At 38.8% G+C, this 24714-nt stretch overlaps 3 protein-coding genes across 6 annotated transcripts in view; 2 read left to right on the top strand and 1 right to left on the bottom strand.

Annotated features, from left to right (window-relative positions):
* LOC110046288 (uncharacterized) overlaps positions 1 to 6564 on the top strand; it is a 14490-nt gene extending 7926 nt beyond the window's left edge. Inside the window, exons 6-7 of the mRNA XM_020751976.2 lie at positions 229 to 447; positions 1080 to 6564. Of these exons, the coding sequence (XP_020607635.2) occupies positions 229 to 447; positions 1080 to 1411 (551 nt within the window). The 3' untranslated portion in view covers positions 1412 to 6564. The remainder of the gene's footprint in view (positions 1 to 228; positions 448 to 1079) is intronic.
* Positions 5054 to 17538, bottom strand: LOC110046309 (TAF5-like RNA polymerase II p300/CBP-associated factor-associated factor 65 kDa subunit 5L). The gene is made up of 6 exons (XM_089283307.1): positions 16410 to 17538; positions 15556 to 15701; positions 15045 to 15182; positions 9256 to 9449; positions 8350 to 8463; positions 5054 to 7859 (listed from the first exon to the last, which is right to left on the bottom strand). The coding sequence occupies exons 1-6, from the start codon at positions 17237 to 17239 to the stop codon at positions 7494 to 7496; spliced, it is 1788 nt and encodes a 595-aa protein (XP_089139433.1). The 5' UTR covers positions 17240 to 17538; the 3' UTR covers positions 5054 to 7493.
* Positions 9491 to 24714, top strand: LOC110046290 (hexokinase-4-like). 4 transcript variants are annotated; one of them, XM_020751984.2, is made up of 7 exons: positions 9491 to 9594; positions 19662 to 19757; positions 20246 to 20776; positions 21429 to 21721; positions 22510 to 22665; positions 22859 to 23006; positions 23551 to 24714. In XM_020751984.2, exons 2-7 carry the CDS (start codon positions 19686 to 19688, stop codon positions 23746 to 23748), a joined length of 1398 nt encoding a protein of 465 aa, XP_020607643.1. In that variant the 5' UTR covers positions 9491 to 9594; positions 19662 to 19685; the 3' UTR covers positions 23749 to 24714. The 4 variants fall into 4 exon arrangements, with proteins under 4 accessions (XP_020607643.1, XP_020607642.1, XP_020607644.1 ...); XM_020751983.2 differs by lacking the exon at positions 9491 to 9594 and adding an exon at positions 11640 to 12023; XM_020751985.2 differs by lacking the exon at positions 9491 to 9594 and adding an exon at positions 13856 to 14005.

Here is a 24714-nt window from a genome sequence, read left to right as displayed (position 1 = left end):
ATTCATTTCTAGCTACCTATTGGAGTTGTTTGACAGATCACAAATTTTTAGTTCTCTTGTGTGTACAAATCTATTATACAGTCAACACTCTTTTATAAAGCAGACACCTCACTAAGATGGAAAGTTAGAACTCACCCTTAGGTGGTCTGCCTTACAGAGACTTCACTGTACTCTTTGAATTCATAGGCAAGTGTTCTCCATTTTTAATTTCTTAAATTTGCACTATAGGTGAGCGTCCTTACCACTGTAAACACTGTGAGAAGAGTTTTGCGACAACGATATCTTTGAAGACGCACACATACATTCACACAGGAGAGAAGCCACATAAGTGTCCTCACTGCCCCAAGACATTTGCCACTTCAAGTAAACTGGGACGGCACATTGTGACACACTCAGAACAGCGCCCCTTTGCTTGTGATCACTGTCCCAAGTCTTTCAACAGATCAGGTTAGTATGCAGTCCAAGCATTTAATTCTCCAAATGTTGGTCTTACCTGAATGAGGAATAACTACTAATTGAAATCAAATTTGTTGCTTGAAATCAAATTGAAATCAAATTTGTAATAAACTTCTCTCAACTAGTAGTAAAGAAATGCTTGAAAAAACCCTGATTGGGGAACTTGTTTCCGGTGTAATGAACAATTCTAACACCTAAGCCCAGTAATAGAAAAATGTGCAAAAAGAACTGCGATGTAACAAACTCCCATTGGAGAGGACTCATTTTGTCTGACCCCTGGCACCTCATTACGTTGTGGTTCCACTAGCTGTCCCAGATTTTGGTTCAAGTAGCTGGCAACATGTTACTTAGCCAAATGTTTACCAAAACGTTGTGCAGATAATTATATTTCCACTTTATTTATTTCTTGCAGTCATTAAACTCCATACACAAGATGATCTGTATTGGCCCCCTCTCCCCTAAACAGAACATTGTTTATAATTATTCATATTTGCTTGAAAATGTGAATTCAGTCTATCATGTTGTTGTCTACGTTTTCAAGCACTGGCCACAATGTTTGAAATGACAAATGCAATGCCATGGGATGTACCTCTGCATAACTTATAGTAACATGTTAATTTCAGGTGATCTGCGGCGACACAATATGCATGTACATGAGTCTCGTGATAAGCAGTTTGACTTTGATGACAGCGATGCTATGCAGTTAAAGACTAGCAATAATAATAACACTCCAAAAAATCAGGGCATCATCAGGGGACAGCTGCATCGGTGTTCAGAATGTGAGGAAGTTTGTAATTCATCAGCAGAACTAGGGCACCACATGCTTCTTCATGATTCCTCAGTGACATCTGGCTGTGGTGGGTCGGCATTAAATCACATCACCTCTGAGAAACCAAGCCAAGAGGGTGATCATCTGGATGAGAGCACAGAATCAGGAAGTGGAGATAGTAACTAAATAACAGACATTAAAAAGGTTAAGGTGAGCTGCAGTTAAGATCATGACCATCTAATTTTTGTCATCCGTTCTGAAAGCTTCATAATGTCCACAGGGGTTTCATAAAGTGGTTTAATTGGTTCTCACAGGCAAACAGATCTTTTTGAACTGAACTTCTTTGTGAGAAACACTTTCCTCTAGATGGTCAAACCAGGCAGGCAAAATTGACTTCACTTCCAGTTAACTTGTCCGGTGCCTGGCCCTTAATGAAACCCCTGAAGTGTTCATATCTTGTTTTAATTGGCACTGGATGAGTGGTACTTGTACTAGTATGCAAACTTAGTATGCAGACATTGGTTTTGGGCAGAGCATGTAATTTTCTTATTTGTTCACAGAACAGAAAGGTACTCCTATTTGAGTTTGCCTTTTTAATAGTTTGCCCAGTCAGGGCATGAGGATGAGGGTAAAAAGAATCAACGAATTGTTTGTTTTGTTTTTGTTTGAAAACATAACACTGGCAGGTACATGTGGTTTTGTGGCTTTGAGGAAACAGACGCCTCATCTTGCACTGATTCCCTGCTATGTGAGAAAAATCATGATAATGTTAGCAGAATTTAAAATTTCCATGCGGACAATATTTCATTAGATGATAATTTGATTTGGCCTTCTTCCAATGTGACCCACCCCCCTCCCCGTGAGGTCAAATGTCTTTTTAGCACTGATTGTATTTGAACTGTTTTTCTTGCAGCCTGTATTAGGCGGTCACCCCGTATTAAGTGGTCACTTAGCCATTCCCCAAGGGTGACTGCTTAATACAGGTTTGACTGCAGTTGCTTTAAACTTGAGTTGTCCGTTATCGCAGATACGTACAGTCCACTAAATTAGATATTTGTATCACATTTTGAAGTTTTCTCTCACAATGGATGGAAACAATCTTGCAACATCAAAATGTCTGTTTTCTCAATCTAGCTAAGCATAACATGTATTTAGGCTGGGGAGAGTGTTCAGGCAGGGCGTGATGACCTGTTGATTGCAAACTCAGAGAATGAAATTTGATGTTTAACTAATGATAAAGAATTGCCATTGTTGTTTGGCTGTTAGATGCTATGATACAAGGAGCTGTTTTGTTATATTTGGGAGCAAAAGGAATCATATTTCAGTGCAGTTGTGCATTTGAATTTTTATAATAACTCTTTCTGATGCACTAAGTTATGGTAGAAAATTTCAGGTATTCTTTGTGTAGTAAATTGTTACAGGGATATCAAGTTTGTGGGGTGTGGTTAAGTTGGTCAATTTTTGTATCTTGTTATTTGGAAAACTTATCAAGTAGCAGCTATGAGTAAATGAAATTTGTTTCATCAGTTTTGCACCCAAAATTTGCATTTAAAATTGCAGCTAGAGAGTCTTGGGGCCTTAGAAGTATTTTAGTGCAAATATGCCACGGCCTGTTTCAATTAAGTTCAGTTAGATTGGCTCTATGGTCTCTGACAATTTTTTCCCCCAGTCAGATGTGTGATCTTGTTCAAAGTTTTGAAGGCTGTGCCATTGAACTGATGTGTTATGGGTGCCAAATGTAACCACAATATTGATCCATGGCAAATTTCTACTAATTAAAAACAGTAATAATTAAAAATTACATTGGTTGTCCCCATTTTCTGTTCAAAATTAATTGACTATATTAATTTTGTTACTAGAAAATGCAACCTTCTATAGCTCAATTGTTAAATAGCACATATTATGTAGCTTGAATGTTTAGGGGTTTTTTTGGATGTATTTTTAGGCATATTTTGGTGATGGTACTTGTTGCATAATCATTGCCTCATTGCCATTGTGCAGTGATAGTTATATGTTATGTCTCCTTTTGGAGAGTATTTTATATGTGTTCATGTAAATTTAACTATTCATAGAATATTGCTATATGCTGTACAATGTAGCCACTATTGTGGCAGTAGAGAAGTAGGCAAAATTTACCGCACTGATTTCTAGATCATGAGCCAGATGGTTATTTTAAATATTTTTTTTTGGTACGAAATCATAATTTGAACTGATCTCCTTTTCGGAGTATGGTTTCTCGTGGATGCTATTTTTTGGTTCCCGTAGATCCATCTTAATTCTGTAGCCACTTTGATTGTCAAATTTTCCATGTTCCAAATATCAAAAGTTGACACTTTTATTGAGCCTTTTTATGAAATTATTTCAGTGAATTTCACAAGTGTACCATTTGATTACCTTTTAATGCAGTAGGTGACAAATAATTACGCTTACAATCCTGGGTTTTTGACTTGTTTATTGTACTGAGAAATTTTGCGCCAAGCAATTTTGTAATTTCATGTGTGAAATTATAAATTAGCACTGAAATTTTGCCCCGAGATCGAGGAGTAATTTGTCACCCATGATATTACTCCGTATACAGTGGCACTGCAGCTGTGTTCCCAGAATATTAGGACATGGTTTTATAAGGAAAGAGCTCTTTTGCAAAAGAGAGAAATTTTCTTGTTTAGGAACAATATGGCAGCCGTGTCATCATGTGAAATAGTTGATAAACTTCCTTATTCTCCTCACCTATGTTCTTGGTATTGTATGGATATGGTAGGGAGAAACCCTTTTAGGAATAGGTTAATAATAGCTGTCCTTAGGTGACTGAAAAGGTGATATGTTTTCATTTCAATCTCAAAATTGAAGCTTTGAGTATAATTTGGAAAACATCTTCAAATTTGTTGAGATGTCTCTTGAACATTAATTTGTACACCAATTAGATCAATGAACATTTTAGTTTTTGGATATTTGTCAATGTGATTTTGCAAGCATGGAGCGATTTCCTCAATTTGTTAGTGCTGGCAAATACTCTGTAATACAGTAATTCCAAACCTTAGAAAATTTGAACTACATGTCCAATCTGAATTTTTTTCAGTAATTATATTATTTTACATGAAGTAATTTTGAAATTGTCAGTGAAAGTTAGTCATACCATTGTCAAATTATTTTCAAGTTTTTGCGTGCCATAAGATTAGCCATTTAGACTAACATTTCAAATGAATTATTTAATGAATTTAACGATGTGATTTCCACTTAGGTCGAGCGTTCGCTCAAAATTTTTTACTTGCTCTTTTGTCGTACAATTGGAATTCTAATTTTGTATGATATTTAACACTGATTATTAGTGTTAACCTTGATGCGGCCAAAAGTGTTATTTTTTGTGCATGGCTACAAATAGATTGAAAGGTTGATAAATGCCATTTGCCCTTTATAACAAAATAACAACTAGACTATGCGGAAAAGTATTTTTTTTCACAAGTAATATGGTAAATTGTTCTAAAAAGAAACTTTTTCATATGTTCAGGTTGTATTGATTTAAACACCACAGCGTAAACAATTAACAATTACTCCACTTGCGCTTGTTGGATATGAGATGGTAGATAGCCAGTGAGGTGCCTAGCACCAATTTGGCCATAACCATCTCATATCCAGCAAGCACGAGTGGAAAAATTATTTTATTAAAAACGCCATCCACAATACGGAAAACTAAAATGAAATATAAACACTCCCACCCCACCCCGCCCCCCCCCCCCCCCAAAAAAAAAATCCGCGAAGGCTTAGCATATTTGTAGAGCATGGTATAATCGTCCATATACCATGATGGCTAAGCCAATGAAAACTCTTGAATTGCGTTATCCAGTGATCCAGTTTTTAATAACATTCAATTGGACTATCATAACAAATTCTAGAAAAGAACATACTCATTCATGAAACGGTTAGTCTATCACGCTGTTTTGTTCAAACATGTCAATGCGTTATTTGTTATTTGTAATTTTGTTTTGAAGTGACATCATCGTATATTTAAGTCACTTTGCAATGTTTAAAAATATCTCTTAATTGAAGAAAACCGCTTCGTTATGGTTATGGTACATCATGTTAGAAAATTACGAAAGAGGCACTAATAAACCAAAAAGAAACGATATTGGTTAAGACCGGGTAAGATGAAGGCGTATCTGAATACGAGCGAAGACGAAGAAGCTAAGTTTTTTTAAGATAAGCCAGTCGTGACTCGACCTCCGGACACACAGTTCAACATAGTGCCCAACAAAATTACAGCCCGTTTCCATCCTTGAGTTATCTCCATCATTCTACTAGAAATATTTGGCCCCATCCACACTACACCGGAGGAGATTTCACTCTGAAAACGCATCAAATGTTTTCCGTCCACACTACACCAGAGGAATTTAATCACCGGTCATTTTGGATTTGAGTTGGAGTAAAACTCGGTCAGGGAAATCACGTGATTATCGTGAAGCCATTGTTTTCGAAAATCTCTGTTTTCAAAATGTTTTCCGTCCACACGAGAACGAAAAGCCGGCAGTTTCAAATTCCTCAGGTTTGAATGGCGTTTTGGTGACGGATTAGTGTGGACGGTAGGTCTAACCGCAGAAATAAAGCTGCGTTTTGAAATTTCTCCGGCGTAGTGTGCACGCTGCCTTAGGCGCGACAATTTTGGGATTACACATCACGCAATTCACTTATGCGAGCTATTTATCAAACTTGAAGTGTAGGTTCGTGCGTTTAGAATGTGGGCTTGACGTAGTGTCTTGGATGTAAGGAAGAATGCAATAACAGTTTTTAGTGAAAGAATTAATACGAAAAGCGATAATTTCCGCATATATCAGAATCGTGTGTGTTAGATATTTATTTAATAATTATTTGTTGAAGCGGTGTTCTATACCACTGCCATGCACATAGTTGGTTTTCCTGACCGCTAAGCCAATCAAAAGCCAAGCTTAGTGTTCAATCAACCGGCCTTACGTGCGGTTCTTTCCTCTCCCTCATTGGCTGAAAAGTTAGGAAACCCAACAAAAAACCTTTCTCATTGGCGAAGGTATGTGATTGCACTCGCTTCCTGTTTATAGTCTTAAAAACGCTTATGTTTCTTTCCAAATATGTAGAATTTATAAGCACGTATTTTTTTTTTGGAATAGTTTTTACAAAGAAACTTGGATGTTCATTTTTTGCCTCCAATAAAGCATTGCGCTCTAATCAATCTTTATTATTTTTGTTGCCACAAGTTTCTCAGGAGTGCTGTAAATACGACCCAAGTCATTTTTTGTACAGGAATAAATGTAGAGCAGAAAACTAAAGCTGTAAAATGAATGAAAATTAATAAAAACAATTTGACTCTGTGATCTTATTTGTCTTGGGGCTGTAATCTTCAACAAGGAATGAAAATTGTTCTCCTTTTCAAGGGGGCCGCAGCCGTTCTTTGGGGCCGTCAGTGATAAAAGTTATGTGGAAACATGCAGAAATTTGCTCAGCCAGTTTACACTTTAAATTTGCCTTGATCTCTCTTACAGAAAGCACTTTTCATTGATCATAAGAGGGTTGCTATAAACACAATAGTTAAATCCTGTAGAAATCTTAAAATGAGTTCCCCCGACTTTGGTCAGTGGTTTAGAATTTCCCTGGCTAGCTATTAAATGACAATGCTTTCGCACACCTTCAAGAAAGAGTGTTTCGTTGTCTGTCGATGGTTCGTAATGTTCCCCCCCCGCCAACCCATGAGTTTGTAGACGGACTTTTTTCTTTTCATAAAATCGCTTTTCGTGAATGAGGGTATGTCCTTCGGTAAGTACTTCGTCGGGTTTGACAAAAAACTGCAGCAAAATACCCCTGATTGTGTTTAAAATTTGATAACAAATCTGTCTGGTGTGCCATGATCAAATTTAATTTTGTCAGTATCTCACTATGCAAGTCAGCGAATCCCTCGATACACTTTATAAACAAAACATTGCAAACTTTTGTGGTATACTATTAGATGCTTTGTGGGTAGATGAATTGGCGAAGGTCTAAATGGAACGAGAGGGAGGTAGAGAAAGAAAAATAGACCTTTTCGCTTCTTTCTTCTAGCGTGTGGTCCACGCACGCGTTTTTTCCTACCCTTGCTCTCCGCGCTTGTTTCTCGCGCTCGCTTCCCGTGCTTATTTCCCGCCTGTGCATCGACAGCATACTAACAAGAAACTTTCGGACATGATTGGCTCCAATAGAGTCGGAAGGTTTTCGGCACCTTTTCAAGCGTTCGGATGTCGCCGCTGCCCTTCCCCCACCCTATCCCCCCTCAAGGCGTTTGTGAGCCAGCCGCAAGAACTAAATTACAGCTGCTAAACTGCACGCAGTGAACTGAACAGTTCTTAGTTGGGAAGGAAGCCATTAATTCGGGGGACACAGCAGCGCTAGAGTTGCTGTTACTAGAAGTCTTCACGGCTTGTCCAAAGTCCCACACCCTCACACTACTGTCCAGACCTCCTGAAGCCAGTAGAGTCCCATCCGCGCTGAAAGCGAGGCTGTACACCGTGTCCGTGTGCCCGCGTAGTTCTTTTATCATGCTTCCAGCGGATAAGTCCCAAAGACGAATGCGCCGGTCTTCTCCAGCGGACACCAGGTATTGGCCGTCAGGAGAAATTGCCAGATCATTAACTGAACCCTACGAGTAATGAAGAAAAAATAACGAAGGATTCAACTTGCTAACTTACTTTGTTTTGTTTTAGGGGAAAACGTTTCCGAACAATCAAGAAAATTCAAATTACGTAAAAAATAGTCTTTTCAGTTTGAAATCTCGTCGCCGACAATCTTTCTGTTTTTCCGCATAAAGCCCTGGCGTGACGTGTTGCCTTTCAGCAAATCAAATTGTAGAATTATGATGACGTGAGGTGAAAATTACCGCCAATTTCTAAGTGCGGCACCTTCCGAAGTGTGTCTGACACAAACAACTTGTACACTTCTTCAAAGAACTATGCTAGTCAACTGAGATCTATCGAGACTTTATTACACGAAAACTACTACTACCAGCAAGACCATTTTGGTGGCGGCAAGATGAAGGGTTCTTAATAATCACTTTCCTGCAGCGATGTCAATTTTTCTTCGTAAAAGAGGGAATTCATTGCATGTTATTGTTATTGTTGTTGTTCAAGTACCTTGTGTCCTGTGAAAAGTCTGACACAGTTTCCCGACTGCAGGTCCCACAGTCGACAAGTTTGATCGGTGGAAGCTGTGGCGAGGTACGTACAGTTTTGATGAAATTTCACGCACTGGAAGAAAAACGTATTTTAACTCGTAAGGCTATAAGAATGTGGGTTACGGAACAATCTTGAGGTCAAGATATGTGGGTTATTGACCAAGCGTGAGGTCAAGATGGCTGGATATTGGCCATGGTCTTTTTTGCGTGGTTATGAACCGAGACGGAGTCGAGGTCCGCAAAATCGCATAAAGGCCAATAACCAGCCATTTTGACCGAACAAGCTTGGTCAATAAAAGACTTTATTATATGGACATTGCTGAACCAGACTTGGCTTCGGGAAACACTTTTCTTGCGGAACACAGCGCCTAATCCCGAGCAGGCAAGATAGCGCCATCTTGCCCGCTCGGACAGCCAATCACAGAGCAGGATTAAGTTCATCTTGGACCACTCACGGAGCTAGCCATATAACAAAGTTCCTTCTTGTCTACTAGGTTAGCCAATCATAGCGCTGGATTTGGTTCATCTTGCCCGCTCGAGGAGCTCGCCACATTTTTTCGCACTTACAGTTGACTCCCGTAACTCGAACCCTCGCTAACTCGAACCCCCCGCTAACTCGAAGTAATTTTCATTTCCCTTCAGGCCATTTTCTATATAATTTTACCCTTGATAACTCGAGCCTTTTACTATTTCCCCGGAAGGTTCGAGTTATCGAGAATCGACTCGAAACAGAAACTTTGAAACTTATTTTGAGGGCGTCGACATCCGAGTTATTCGGAAATTCTTATGCTTGAAATTGCTCTGCAAGCTTGCGTTAACTCGAAAGCGTTTTAACAAGCGCTCTGTAATGAGCACTTGTACTTACATCGACGTCTTGAAGATGTCCTGCAAATATTCTCAAGGGAAATGTATACTCCAAATTCCATAGCCTGGCTGTGCGGTCCTGGGAACCAGTGGCGAAGTACAGACATTGAGGACTGATGTCCAGGGCCCACACGGGAAAGCTGTGTCCCTTGTAGGCAACTACGTTGGTGTAAGAGTGTAGGCTCCATAAACGAACTGGTGAGAAAACGAAAACAACGTTCCACATGTCAAATGAACTTTGATCTTATTTTCACTATTGTGTTCAGAGAGATATTTGACTCAATCCCAGCCAGTTCTTCGTGGGTAACGCGTGAAAAGAACTTGATTGTGCGTGGCACAGGTAAGTAAAACTATAGCTTTTCCAAGGCAGGGGCACCTAACGACGGTTTTCTCTCAAATGCTTTAAAATGTTGTCTTAGGCTATCTGGAGTGCTTTTATAGCTATGTGCTTCAATTTTAAGCTGCGCTAAAAAAACTTTTATCTGTTCGGTCACGTAGGGAAAATTGAGTCATTCCAAATTTTTTAGGGCTTAACCATTTCCCGAAAACCTTAGGTCTTCAGTTTTTGCTTTTCCGCAAATCATTGCTGACCTTTTCTTGGTGCCCAAAACGACATTTTTATCAATCCGAAAACGACAGCATTAAATATCTCATATCACGAAAGTTCAAGGTAGCAATATTCTCTTAAGAAAATTGGACAGGGTTACAAGCCTTCCGAACTGTTGATATAGTAAAATAATCCTTTGGGTGCCCCTGATTCGATAAGTGTCATTACGATACCGTGAAACAACGTTAATATAAGAATTTTACGGTAATGTAACAAACGTATTCAGCAACTCGAAACAAGGAAAAAGAAAGGCAGAAAAAACGTCTTGTTTTCGCATCCAATGTGTATTTCTTATGCAGGGTTAGGCTGTTTTGAAAATATTTCAACGAGTTTCAGAAAACAGTTAGGCTAAACCTCGCTGAAACTGCTTCAAAATGGCCTAAACTTTTACCGCAACATAAGAAATACATCAAGGAAGCGAAGAAAGGCGTTTTCTTCACCGTAAAAATTATTTGGAAAACACGTGACAAGTGGGCCGTGATGACGGGCGTGATGGTCCCGTGCCGCACCAGTGACTTGTACGTGAGCCACCAACATTCGAAGAGGTTTCTCAACGTTATATAACGTTCCGAAAATGAGCACCATCACGCTCGAAACAAACAGCTACGATATAATTTTATGGTTGCTAGCAAATCCCGCAAGTAGCAACACTCCGAAAGTAGCGAGTTTACACGCCATTTGACTTAGTGTGTTCAAATGAAAATACCGGTTCAACAAGATGTTTTCATGAACCCCAACTCCAAAGGAAATATGTAACTAAGCTTTGATGTAGTTCAAATTATTTTCCACAATATTTACTCTTTCCGGATCTCTGCATGTAGAAAAACTTCGATCACAATATGGTACCCGTTTTATCAACCCGAAAGAAGTGATCCCCAGAACGTTACGACCCTCTAGAAGTAGTGATAAATTTCCGAACTAACGAGGGTCGAAACTTTGAGAACTGATCGGTATGTTTTCAGGACCATCAGAAAACAATAGTCAAAGATCAACAACCATCTTATACCGAGATTTCTCTTCACATATACGAGTAACTTATTAGGGCACGATGGTCTATCCGTGAGGAGGTCTTGTCAAAGCTTTGACGGTTTTTTATTTGACTTTATAGACAAGACTTGTGACTGATGCAAGAGTTGTAGACTTACTAAAACTGGATACTCACGTGCCGGACCCGTGAAGGCAGCGTCACGGTGACGATCAACGAAACAACCAAAACAACGAAAAGTCCGCGACGAACGATTAGAAGAAAAATTTTCATTTTCAACATTTTTAAACAAATTCTTACAACCGAGTTCGAACTAGTTCGTATTCTTTTCCACGTCCCGCTGAGAAAACCTTGTGAACATGTCAACGGAAACTGTATTCTCCAAGGGTTCTTAACTTTCAAATACTCACAGATCTAGCCGGACTTTGTTACTTCTTAGTCTTAATCAACACGCGATGTATCGCTAGTCCGTCAGCTGCTTCTTAGGTAGGAGTGTTGGCCTTGGTTCTCGCATCACTTCCGCTCCAGTTAAAAACAAGGGAACATTGCGAAGCCATAACACTCCTCGAAAAGACCAATGGACTTGTCACACTGACTCGAACGCAGTCAGTGGCAAATTTATCAATGAAAGATCACAGTTTCGGTTTTTTCTTTTCACGAAAAGTTGTAAGAGTAACGTCTCTGTAAAAGGTCAGCGCATTTCAAAAAATTGGCTAATTTTTTTCAAGTTCATCGTCCGCAATCTGTCTTAATTTCCTCGCTAATTCTCGGATAATCACTGCCACGGTGTTTTTCTTTTTTTCTTTTTTTCACCTCACAAAGCGACTATCTTGAGGGATTTTTGGTTTCGATCATTGGTCTGCGGTTAAGGTTTAAAATAACCCAGCAATTAAAAATTTGTCGTTTAGGTGTTTTATAGCTATTTCTTGCTGCTAAAATTCCGCTAACTTGGTGACTGGTATGTTTCAGTGTCGCGCCATGTGTGCGATCTGAAAATGCCGTTACGTTTTGGCACTTTCCAGGGGTCAATACCCCACAATTATCTGTTGTCTCTTGAATATCAGTTTCACCCATGGGAATTAACCTCAAGAGTCAAATCAGATACACGCGAACTGCAAAGGAAATAACTTTGAGCTGCGAATGCGAAAACGTGAACAACACCAGGACAAATCCGAAGGTAAGATTTGCAAGAATTTGATCGGAGTTTGAGGGTTACTTTAAAATAAATAGGAGTTGTCAGAAAAATTAATTTGAGTTGCGAAAATGGTCCGTTTGACGACAAAGTCCTGCGTGTGCGCGCCTTAGCGACTCCAAATCTCATGGAATTTGAACCTGTTCAAATTTTTATCAAAGTCCACGTCAACTCACAAGCACTTTCTTGAAGACAGTCGTTGAGAAATAAAGCTTCTTAAATGAAATGATCCATTCTCCAGACTACATTCTCACATTCTCGAATATGGCAGGACATTACATAACTTGATACCACAGGCAGGCCAAGCTCAAAACGTGTTGCAAAGTGTTGCGCTGCATCGGCAAACAAGTAAAAAAGTTGAGGAGGGTAAATCAACCATAGCAGTGATTTTTTCCGAGCGTTATCTCCTCGTCAGTGGTTCGTCAAAATATGAACGCGGCCGTGTACTTTTCGCAACGGTCGAAATTGAAGGATTTCTAGGAGTACAAAAGGTTACATTTTAGAACTTACACATATCAACGCAATTTCAATAAAAATAGATCATCTTGTCTCAATCAGTTGTTTTCCTTTATTATTTTTCTTTCCGGTACAGTTCCTGAGTGCGATTAATGACTCCTTAGGTGATTTTTTAGTTCAATGTTGTTTTACCCCTAGTTTTGCCCCATTTTTAAAGGGCAAATTGCCACAGATTATCATAAATCGAATCAGTAACATGACGGGACATAAAGAAACAGGACCTAACTAATGGAAACTAGTTTTCATAAGTCTCGTTCACCTTTCCAGATTTTAAAATAGAATTGCTTTACTCCATGCAAATCCTCACAGACTTTCGTCTCTTACGTAACATAGGCGCTCATATTTCGAGAGTGGGTACATGTGCTAACACACGAGAATCGCTACAGCAGGGAAGAACTTCTATCAGAGGAATGCTGAAATTAAACGAGGGCGCGCTAATGATTTGCTTCAAAGTAAAGAATCGGCAACAGTTAAACACGTCTGAAATGCTTCGATCATTGCGTTCCTGAGATACTGTGCTCATTTTCGTAGGAAAACCATAGACTAAACAGAAATGATTACATAAATTTACATACAGCCATAACCAAAACAAAACCATTCTAGAGCGTAGTTGACCCAAGTTGACCTAAAATGGTCTCAGTTTTGGCTGCTGTGATACGCAGCTGTAAACCTATTGATCACAAAAACTTTCTAAAAAAGATAATAGCTAAAATTGGTCACAATTACAAGAAGTGTTTCCATTTTCACTGCTCTAGTGACTCCCTTCAACACTGTCCAAAGATTTGGCCAGTAAAAACAAAAAAGCAATTTACGAGTCAGACAAGATAACGCAAGTTTAATTAAAAGCATCTCTCCAAGCGCTGGCTTTGAATCAGATTTCTAACTGTTAAAATGAAGAAAGCAGGAGTGACATAAGTAAAGAGAGCAAGATTTTTTCTTTAGCATTTTTTAACATGAGGGTGAATTGCTCAAAAAGAAGTCTGATCATAAATGTTAACGTTTGAATTAATAATAATAATGTAAAAAAACGTTGAAGGAAACAGGACTGGTCTTGCTTATCAATATCAAGTAATTTGCAATAAAAGCACAGCAGCAAAAAATTATACAGAAACCAGCAATAGGCCTTACTGATTACTGACTATATAAAACACCTAAATGTGAAATTCCCTGAAGGATAAAAATTGTTCAAATTAAAAGAAATTTCACATTGAAATAAGGAAATGAGTTGATCACATGAGCAATTGTAGGCACGCAATATAATTTAAATCACGTTTGGGCAGTTGGCCAAGGTCTGACAGGGGTCTGATAAGAGAAAACATGTCTACAAAAACATGACTTCAGAAGAAACCAAGGACAACATATTGACCCCAATCAAATAGTCTGTCTGAACGAGTGAAACCATTAGTGTTATTCACCTGGTTAAGTCTTGCCAATTCAACACCTTAAGGACTGTAAGTATGATTTATATTTCAAATTTGATGCTGTTTGATAACAAGTAATCAATGTGAGTACGACCAAAGGCACTTTCATTGCTCAAGAAAAAAAAACAAGGTCACAAGTCACCTCAACACAATGCCGTCAAAAAAATACCCAATGTCCTGCTATGTTTAGTGCAGTGCTAGCTCAAAAGGAAAAAAAAAGTCAAACAAGAAAGCTCAATTTCAGTTGACTGAGGTTTCTTAATAATATTATCTTAAATAGGATCAGAGGCAAAATAAAAACCACAACAGGGTGGGGGTAGGTTGGGGCAGCTAAAACAAAACAACAAACTTTGTGACTGAATTTTATCAACAGGCTTATGAAGGAATATCGATTTTAGTTACTGTTTAGATGTAACAGAAGTAGTCTACTTCAGTTGATAATTTTAATGATACTTTTTTAGTTCAAATAAACAGTACAACAGTAGCACTCACAACTAATGTTTTATACCACGCTGGCCCACTGATAAAATTTATTTGACTGTCATTCGGAACCTTTCTTTGTTGTCATTGTGTACATTTTATGCTTGGCAAAGTTTTCTACCAATTTTTTTATTTATTTCATTACTGTTTTAGGCAAGCAGAAATGTGCTTGTCCATTAAATAAGTCACCTCAAATTTCTGCTTGTCCCTGAAAATCAGACAAAGGTTATGGCACACCTTAAAATCTGATGATCCCAATGTGATATTTTATTAGTCTTCTGAAAATTATTATGTACAAAGTGAACAACAAGGGAAATGAACTTGATGTATATGTGAAGTGAATGGCAATGTACTGAAATTATAACATTATTACTTCCCTCAGTCATACTGTCAGGAAGAGCTTAAAAACTTCAAAACCGATAAATAGTGTGGTGTAAGATTTGAGAAAACCCAGATTACACGAACCTATAAATTAATGATGAAAACAGCTGTAAGTAAGTGCTAAACTTTATTCCAAGGTTTACAGTATACACTGTACACCCAAAGATGCAGGGACACTTAACGGGAAATAATTTTAATTAGAATTTACCTGAAGTGTCCTCTGAAGCAGATAATAATATGGAACTATCTGGTGAAAACCGCGTGCTATAGACTGAACCAGAGTGTCCATGGAGGGTCATGCTCTCACTAGACACTGTTTCCAGTTTTGGTGTGAATGGAAGAAGGTCTACAAAGTAACAGAGTTAAATGGGAGTTGTAATTGATTGCAGGAAGCTATGAAATAAACAGAATTTAATAACAATATGGCCAACAATGACAGCCACCAGTGAAAAAGACCGCACATTATGTTCATGCTGTTGATGTAGTTTTCACAAGCGGTAACGTGACAAATACAATCACTATTTGTGCACAAACTCTCCTGCTATTTTGTTTCCTTGTACTGAGAGGGAAACATGGGGAAAATTTGCCAGTGAAGATGTAACACACATGCCTATGCCTTTTGAAAGAGGTGTTTCATTTAGAACTAATGAAAGCTTAAGTCTGCGTTGAGACTTAGTGGCCCATCAGACTAGTGCTTGTCTCCTGTTGGTTTTATATACCTGGGGCGAGCTGCACTTTAGAGATTTCAGGTGTACTCTTCGGTCGTACTAGTTTCTTTGGTGTGAGACTCCATACAACAATGGAAGAGTCTTCAAAACCACCACAGATGAGGCCAGCATCCTTAGAAACTGCTGCAGAGCTGAGACTTGAAAGGGTGAAAGGAAAAAGAAACATTAATTACTACCAAAATAGGTAGACTCTTCTTTGGTGTGGAGTGAAGGATGTGCGTAACAGTTGTCACTGGCGACAAGCGTCTTTGATTATCACCACGAGTTCTACAACTGGCACCACATTGCTAAGTGCATGTAATGATATTCCTAAGCCACAGTAGCAAGCAAGAGTACTACCATGCCATTCCATAAACAGCACAACATTAGAACTTATACTTGGGATGAGGGTGGGAGAAACCTTCAAGCTAGCAAAATCACTAACAATATTACAGAAGGAGGCCTACAATATCAAGGTGGTTTGGAGGGCAGTAAAAGAAAGTTGTTGTTGCTCTGTAATGAGTTACTGGTCTGTTTGGTTAAAAACTGGGGCAAACATTCTGTGGGCCTAGCAAGTATTTTCCTTTGCATTTGACAGCATAATGCCAAGTATTTTCATTAGTTGTCAAGAGCGGCAAACAAATGTCTTGGACTGTTTGTCTTGTGCTGTTTTCAAATTGTCATTTAAACCAATAAGAGTCTTTGATGGGACTGAAATCTATGAACTTCTTATGCCCATCTTAAACTGAGACACACAACCAGACAAAACGATACACTTGTTCAAGTGATTGTGCATCGTAAGATTATATACATTAAATGCTACCTACTGGATCTGAGAAGGTATTCATTACAGGTAAAATCCATACCCTTGATAAACATTCAAAAATGAGTAGAAACACACTGACGGCAGACATGCAGGCCCATTCCTTATGTGTCCAATACTTTCTCTCAAAGCCACCAAGTTTTCGTTTTCTTTTTCTGTGCTGGACTTGGCTTGCTTTCCTCCTCTTGTAGCTCTGTAACTTACGGTGGATGCTTCAGCTTCATCTGTCTCCACTTCATCACTGTTTTGCTTCTGTCCAGGTTTACTATGAGATATTTCTATGCTAAAATGTTTATTCAACAGATGAAGCAGTAAAACATGGTCGCCGCTTCTAAGATATTGTAGAAAATAAGTGAAGACTTTGTTGCTAAGTTTTACAACGAATTTGCTGCGTCTAAAGTTAGAAGCAGTGTCGCTCGATTTCAAACGCTCCAATTCCGTGATTGCTTGTAAGTGCTGAATCTCCTCTTTGTGCTCGATCAAAAAGTCGCCGCTGTGTTTCGCGAAAAGCGATTGAGCAGCGATCGCTTGACCTTTCACAATAAGATCCAAGTAAATGTTTGCAAACAGGGGGAACAAAAATTTCGAAAGTTCTAATCTGTAGGCCTGATTTGTTCCTGTTATGAAGGATTTTAAGTTGGAAAACTGCTCATCAAGCATGGCTGGGTCTGAGTTGTTGATCGCAAACGAGAAGACATCCGGGACGCCGCTTTCGTTGCAGACCGTGGTCTTAAAAACCATGTCCTCCATTTTCTGTTCTACCGGAAAGTCCTTCAAAGAACTCTCACTATCGGTGTACTTTCTCTGTTTTAAAAAGCTGGTGATTACATTAGATACCTGCTCGTGCATCTGATGTTTTTCATGTGCGCTCATACTTTTGATGCAAGAGTGTTCTTTGATCACTCGTTCGCTCGTCTCAATGAGTCCGCTAAGTCCGCCATATTGTAAGGGAAAGTAACCGCTGACCGTCGATTGAGTTTGTAGTGGCGCGCGCTCCTCGAACTCGCGCGTTTACAAGTCGACCTGGTAGAAACCATACCTCTGCCCTTCCCCTTTTTTATGAATAAATATCGCCGGAAATGTATTTTGAGCAAACCAGAGATCGACGGAGAGAAGTAAACATTGAGAACCTTTTCCTCGCTAGTTGTTATATTTTATCATTTTTAAGTGACCTCGTAGCTCAAGACAAAGTTTTTTCTCGTATTGTTTTTCAGCAACCTCTCGATAAAATCCGGTTTTTGTCACGAGAAGTAGTGATACGTGACTTGAAACCAGTCCAACATCTTGCTAAAAATAGCCTTTATTTGGAATCTTCCGGAATCCTTTCGCTCGATCGCTGCCTACAAATAGATTTCAAAAAAGTTATCGTTCAAAGCAGGCTCAAGAATGAGAGAATCATACCGTTACAGATAAGAGTGTTGAAACATATGACCTAACAGAAAAGTATATATGCAATGTTAGACATGTTATATAAACAAGAGATTAAGCGCCAAGAACGGTGCTTGTCACATGCCTCACATAAATATCCCGTTCGTGATTTCGGATGAATGCTTGTCGTCGTAAACATGTACCGAAGACTTCCGAATGTTCTCCGAATACCCGAATACCTCCACTGCGAAGGGCGCGCCTCCTCCCGCTTTCACGTCAACACAGGATCGGGTTTCTCGACGTTAGTCTGAAAGGCATAACACTGTATTGCGAAACATTTGATTAGATCCAAGCGAGAACGGAAGAAGAACAAAGTGACGCGACTTTTACTGTCTAAATTGTACAGTATTTATTGAAATATTTATTCGAAGTTCGTAGGACATAATCATTATGTAAGTATGGCATGTTTTTTACGGAAATTTGTTAAGTTTGTTTGTTGGCCAGATAATAATTGGAGTGGCCCGATACATCGGGTCATTGAGTTCCAGTAACGGAGATTGTTTAATTTCGCAGTTATTGTTTTTAAATTCGCAGTATTGATGTTTTTGCTGTAATTATCTGCGAGTTAAACCTTATTTGCCACGTCTAACACGCAGTTTTAGTTGCATGCCATGCTGTTTGGCTGGGATACAAAAGCTGAGCTTAATCTCGGCTGAATAGAAGCTTTATGTCGCGAAAAGAGTAGAGCTGTTCAGCGTTGCAGCTTAGCACGTATATACATGTAGACATCTTATCCATCGACGGCTAATGCGTGTCGGGTGAAAGTAATTCGTGTAAGCCGCTAAGACTTCTGCATATAGAGGCTTCGCTTGTCGCCGATTGATGATTCTTTCAAGGAACGTCCTAATCCAGTGCTCGTTCTTTACATGATTGCTTCATTGTATGCGGGGAATGTGGCAAAATACGTTCATAAAAATATTGGGTCGAGTTAGACATCTTAGTGTTTTCTATACAGAGTGTTAAGTGTTAAATTGCAACAGCGGTTCGGTTGGTGCACAAGGCATGTTTGAACTCTGTAACTTTCACTCTTGACTGGCTTTCTGGTGGTCAGCTTTCACTTCAGGTGGCTTGCAGTTCGCTTTCAGTTGTTGGTTTGGAGGGAGATGATATGTTTATCTTTATTTGTTAACTCTATAAGGAACTTCCAGACTTGAGTAAAATAATAGTGACAGTGTAGACAAGTGTTAAGCTTAGGCAAGTGCATATCCACAGATATGTAGCCATTGTTATTATGATCGTCAAGGCTATGAAGGAATTATGATGCATAGCTACCTTCTTGGTGAACTATGTAAGCTGTGAGTATTATATGAAGGTATAGATGCACTTACAATAGATGCATAGCCAGTGTTCTTGTGAACTTCAAGAAGTATGAATAAATTGGGACAGTGTAGACGTGTAGCTACATGAGCCAAGAGTAAATTATGATGGTCGAGACTCGTAGATTGTTGGTGAATTGGAAATTCAATAACTCTGAATGCATGTGGGGATTATGTGCTGAAGCCAACCAGATTGCATTTTTACCTAATAATCAGTTAGTGAGTCAAAGACTCTAGGAGATGAAAATAGATAGTCTGCATACTAACCATGAGGCCACTGCACCTCACAAAATAAGTAGTTGTATTAATTTTTAACATGTAACATGTGTTGTTACATCAGACATTTTCACAGCACAAATCAAAATTCCATCAAATAATTATTATTTCATTACATGTACAATCAATCTCTAAACAAGCACTCTAGCCTATATTCTGAATGTTGCATGTAAGTACCCTGAATGTTACTGATCACCAAAGATCATATTTCCTCTCAGGATGTGTAGATCTACGAGATCAGAATTTTCTAATAAATTTGTGTCAATCTCTTGCAGATTTAAAAGTTCATACAATCCAGCATGTTTTCTGTTATACCCTTGGCACGCTCAGTATATGACTCTCTGAACAAAACACTCAGAGGAAAAGATGAGGTAGCTATTGTTTGTTGAGATGTTAACTACTTATGTGTCGGAACTTACCCAAAGTTCTCATTGCTTGGGGTATAACTAAGCCTTAACGTCAGTAGCCGATGAATTGGCTGACTTTTCAGACGTAAAGTGTTAAATCCTTGCATGTGCCATTTGAGATACATGTAGTGAAGAGCAGTCTTGCAAGGAAGATATTTTCTTTCTTGTTCACTGTTTTTTCCATGTACATGTCTCAATTAGAACCTGAATTTTTTTCAACCCGTAAACCCAAGCCTGGCTACAGACTAGGGTGCCTGTGGCTGGTGAATTAATCACTTTGCAGCACAGACATAAAGATATTGCCAGTATTTAGCCTAGTGAAAATTGAAAGTCCTTACCGGGAATTTGTTATGCCACCATACATTAGTATGTAATTCAAGACAATATAGGATTTCTAAAAGTGGAGGTTACTTGGTTATTGATGAGAAGAATCATTTTTTGTTTCCTTGTAGGTATTGGAGACACTAAAGGCATTTGATTTATCCAATGAAGACATAGAAGAAATCATGAATCTTCTTAGAACAGACTTTGATAAAGGTCTCTCTGCCGATGAACATGAGAGGGCGGAGAGTCCAATCAAAATGCTCCCAACGTATGTGAGGGCCATTCCTGATGGTACGGAAAGCGGAGATTTCTTAGCACTTGATCTGGGTGGTACAAACTTCAGGGTCTTATTAATTTCCATTCAGCCTGGTGGGGAGGTTAAAATGGAAAGTGACATTTACCCTCTAGATCAAGCCCTGATGACAAGCGACGCTCAAACTCTGTTTGACTACATTGCTGGCTGTATTGCGCTCTTTGTGAAGAAAAACCAGCTGAAAGACAAGTCATTGCCGCTGGGCTTCACATTCTCGTTCCCTGTGAAGCAGTTATCACTCACATCTGGCCTGCTAATTAGATGGACAAAGGGTTTCTCTGCTACTGGTGTAGAAAATGAGGATGTCATCAAACTTCTTCAGGAGGCACTTGTTAGAAATGGAGTGGTAAGCTGAGCAGTTCATTGTTTGAAAAAAGTAATTCTAACTCCTTCTACACTGTAGTCTGTTAAGACTAGTTATCTGAGAGAATAGATTTATTGGAGGGGGGGTTGTGGTGAACTAATAGTGGGACAGGTGCATGTTGTTGTTTCAGAAAATATCCATATTCCTCTGGTGGGGTATTTGTTTTGGTTTGAAACTCCATCCTTGTGAAAATTCCAATATTGGTTTATAAGTTTGTTTAGAAAAATGTGGCTTTTAAGACCACCCCCCTCTCCTATGGAATTTTCAATACCTTCTTGGGGTGGGTGTGGATATTTTCTGGAGCCACACATTAAGACTACGGATCAAGCCTTCTGGGTTTGAACCCTTGTTAGGGCTATCAGGTTCTTGTGCCAGACATTTTATTTCACAGACAGTGGCTTTGGCCACCAAGGATTGTAAATCAGTACTGGCAACTTGTCAGGGCTGGACTATATACAGTTTATGTAGCATCCATCTGATCCAGCCCCAGGAAGTAACAAAGCTCTTGGGCCGTTTCTTCTTGGGCAAGCCAAAGTTAGTTTTCAAAGACTGGCATGGCAAGTCAGCTTGGCTTAACCCAGACTTTACCTTTACTTTACATTCTGGAACTTTTGAAACTTGTCTTTCCACACAGAGTTCTACTGTAGATGTTGTTGCCCTTGTAAATGACACCACTGGTACTATGATGTCATGTGCACTTTCCAACCCTAACGTCAGTGCTGGCCTTATCTTGGGAACTGGAACAAATGCATGCTACATGGAGAGCCTTGACAATGTTCCCAAATGGGATGGTGATCAGAATGAACCACGTCAAGTGATTATCAACACTGAGTGGGGAGCATTTGGTGATAACGGCTCTTGGAATCACCTCAGGACAAAGTATGATGAGCAAGTGGACAGAGAATCAATCAACCCTGGAATGCAATTGTAAGTAATGTAATTAGGCAAAATACACAAGAAAGATGAGCAATAACCAGCACGCTCCAGCCATTCACGACATAATACCATGTACAGGATAAATTACTACCCAGTGGACCTTATCCTGTGGATAATTATCGACCAGTATTTGATGGGTAGTTTATCCATCCTTTAAATAACTTGTTTCAGGCTGGTTACACTTTCACCAATCTGTCAGCTTGCATTAACTGTTCAGTAAGACAAAGTCTCCTTTGGTTGGTCCATACCACCAAAGATTAAGTTTTTGTGGTATTAAGGGAGGTTAGGACCTCAGATTAGTCAGGCTGCGACGTCAAAACAAGAACATACACTGTAGGTCTTCTTATTTCACAAACCAAATAAACAGAAACGAAAAAAAGAATAGGTGAAATATACTGTCTAGAAATTAGACAATCAAGCGTAATTCCAATTTTGTTTCAAATTATTAAGTTTACATTAAGGAAAGATGTGTAGTTTGACATCACAACCTGATTAGTTCCAGGTCATAACCCCACAAAGTTTCTGACCCAACCTGAAGCAAAATTTCAGGTTTTAAGAAGGCTAAAATGTAGGCGAAAAAACAATGATCGATGTGCAATTATTTTTTTTGATTTCCATATCCCGATCTCATGTAGATTCCATCAAGCAAATAAAAAATGACTGTCATGTTCACTTTAAAAGCTCTAACTTACATGTACACAGAAACTACTGAAATTACTAATGAAACTACTGAAAGGTTGCAAGCAACTCAAACTCATTTTACTCCATTTTCTCCTTAGATTTGAGAAGATGATTTCTGGGATGTATCTGGGGGAACTTGCAAGACTTGTTTGCATGGACCTTGTAGCGAAGAAACTCTTGTTCAAAGGACAAGTGTCTGAAAAATTTAAGACCAAAAACAGCTTCTTTACCAAGTTTGTCTCTGATATTGAAAGGTAAGAGATACTGGGGATAAAACCTTTTCCTGTAAAGTAAATATTGATTATCATCTGATGGTGAATATTACACTCATCTGAGTGTTTCTAGTTGGTAATTCTTTATTCATGCAGGTTGCAAGCAAACCAAATTACCACACTGAGGTGAAGTATTAAAAGACTGAACAGAGGCCCTTCTTTTGTATTTTAACAGTCATGAAAGGTACAAGATTGATGAGGTCCTGAATGAAATGAAACTGAATGCTTCAGAGTCAGATATTGAGATTCTGCAACAAGTTTGTGCTGCAGTATCCAAACGTGCTGCCAGATTGGCTGCTGGAGGGCTTGCAACAATCGTCAAGGTATTTATTTGATTTACGATTACGGTTCATAACAGGTGACGTAGAGCAAGTCCCAAAGGGCTGAGCCAACCTAGGGGGGTACTGAGGCATGCTTCCCCAGAAAATTTTGAAATTGTAGGTTGCCAAAGATGCAAATCCATGCATTTTGGGTGCAAAGTGTTGATGAACTTATAAATGAAAAATGAGTTGAGCATAAAATTAGATGTAGCACATGTTTTCTGAATCATTAAAACATATAAAGTCATATAAATATATGAATTCTGCTGGCTGCTGGCTTCTACTGAGAACCCTGAGTCCATGCAAACTTGGCAGTAAGAATGTGTAGTGAATGTACTTAAAATTATAGCAATGCAGCTCTAGTCCTGTTGTTAATCTATTCCACTATTTATTAAACCAACATTTACTATTAGCCTTCAGCCAATCCCCAACAACAATATTAATCATTGAATTATTTGTTATGCATTGATATGTATTTATATCCTGAGCATAATTTTATGTTATTAAATTACCAATTGAAAATTAACATTATTTATTTCATTTCCAGAAAACAAATCGCCACACCACAACCATCGCCGTAGATGGTAGCCTCTTCAAGAAGCACCCACGGTTCAAACATTACATGGAGGAGACCCTCCATGAGATTTTGCCGCAGGCCAACATCACTCTTATGTTATCTGAAGATGGCTCAGGCAAAGGAGCAGCCCTAATTGCAGCAGTTGCATCAAAAACAAACAAAGCATGAACTATTTGTTCATAATCAATGCTTCCAATAAGATCTGGCACCCATTAGAGGTCCAATGGATTTTCTTTTGTGAATCTCTGGGTCTAATGTTAGTGGTTTTCAAAAATTTGTCCTGGCGAGGAAGTTGTTTAGGCCCTCCCTTATTACTTTGTGACAGCCTCTGCACAAAGCAACCTTATACTTCAAATCTTATCGAAAGCACTGATTAGTATTAATTTAACACCAAGTAATTGTGATTAGAATTAAAGGCACTCTAGTGTGGGCTTTGTAATGCAATGGTCTTGCAGGGTGGAAAAAAGTGGCAAGTTTTCGTCACTTATTGGTTACATGTACTTCTGTTGTAAGAAGGGAAGGGTACCAGTCATTATAGACTGTTTAGGTCACAAGAATTTACGGATGGAGATACTGTGATCTTTGGATATACTTTAAGCTTTAGTTAGTAGATCGATTGATTTGTAGTTCACAGACTTGTATAACAAACTTGTGTCGAATCTTTAACATTGAAACAATGCCTCATGCATCTCACTACATTTCTACTTTAAAGCAGCACAAAATATTAGGTAGCAATGAATGTTTCAATCATGCTATGATGAAAATGACATATTGTTGTAAATAATGAGATCCATATAATGTCTACCTTGATCCAAACTGCATGCAGAATTGTGGCTTTTTAGGCTATTGTTAGTATGATGAGAGAATAAAGATGGCGAATTTCTGCCTTTCACATTGTTCAGTATCTTTGAAAGGTTCTAGATATTTTCAAATGTGTAAGATGGTCACTTTTCTTTTCCTACCAGCTGGTAATCCCAAATTATAGTTGTAAACGATGACAAGAAGATAAAACGACATTCCTTCACCATACTTAGTCCTTTTCCTACTTGAGAGTTATGATGCTTGTATGCATGTGAATGAAAATCAAATGTGGTGATAAAAATGAATTAAACTCATCTTGTGTTTGTATTTTGA

This window comes from Orbicella faveolata, unplaced genomic scaffold, assembly GCF_042242905.1.
Source record: "Orbicella faveolata isolate gen_17 unplaced genomic scaffold, um_ofav_v1 contig_1, whole genome shotgun sequence".
Classification (NCBI taxonomy): Eukaryota; Metazoa; Cnidaria; class Anthozoa; order Scleractinia; family Merulinidae; genus Orbicella; species Orbicella faveolata.
Note: the sequence above shows the minus strand (reverse complement) of the source record. Positions and strands in the feature narration are given on the sequence as shown.

Bases quoted from the DNA above. Each gene is read 5' to 3' on its own strand.
- LOC110046309 (XM_089283307.1), bottom strand. From the start codon at position 17,239: ATGAGCGCACATGAAAAACATCAGATGCACGAGCAGGTATCTAATGTA. The intron at 15,702-16,409 runs GTATGGATTTTA...CACCCTTTCAAG, and splicing joins TTTTTGAATGTTTATCAAGG to TCTCAGCTCTGCAGCAGTTT. The intron at 9,450-15,044 runs GTAAATTCTAAT...TTTTCTCACCAG, and splicing joins TGCTTCAGAGGACACTTCAG to TTCGTTTATGGAGCCTACAC.
- LOC110046290 (XM_020751984.2), top strand. From the start codon at position 19,686: ATGTTTTCTGTTATACCCTTGGCACGCTCAGTATATGACTCTCTGAAC. The intron at 21,722-22,509 runs GTAAGTAATGTA...TTTTCTCCTTAG, and splicing joins ATCAACCCTGGAATGCAATT to ATTTGAGAAGATGATTTCTG. The intron at 22,666-22,858 runs GTAAGAGATACT...GTATTTTAACAG, and splicing joins TTTGTCTCTGATATTGAAAG to TCATGAAAGGTACAAGATTG.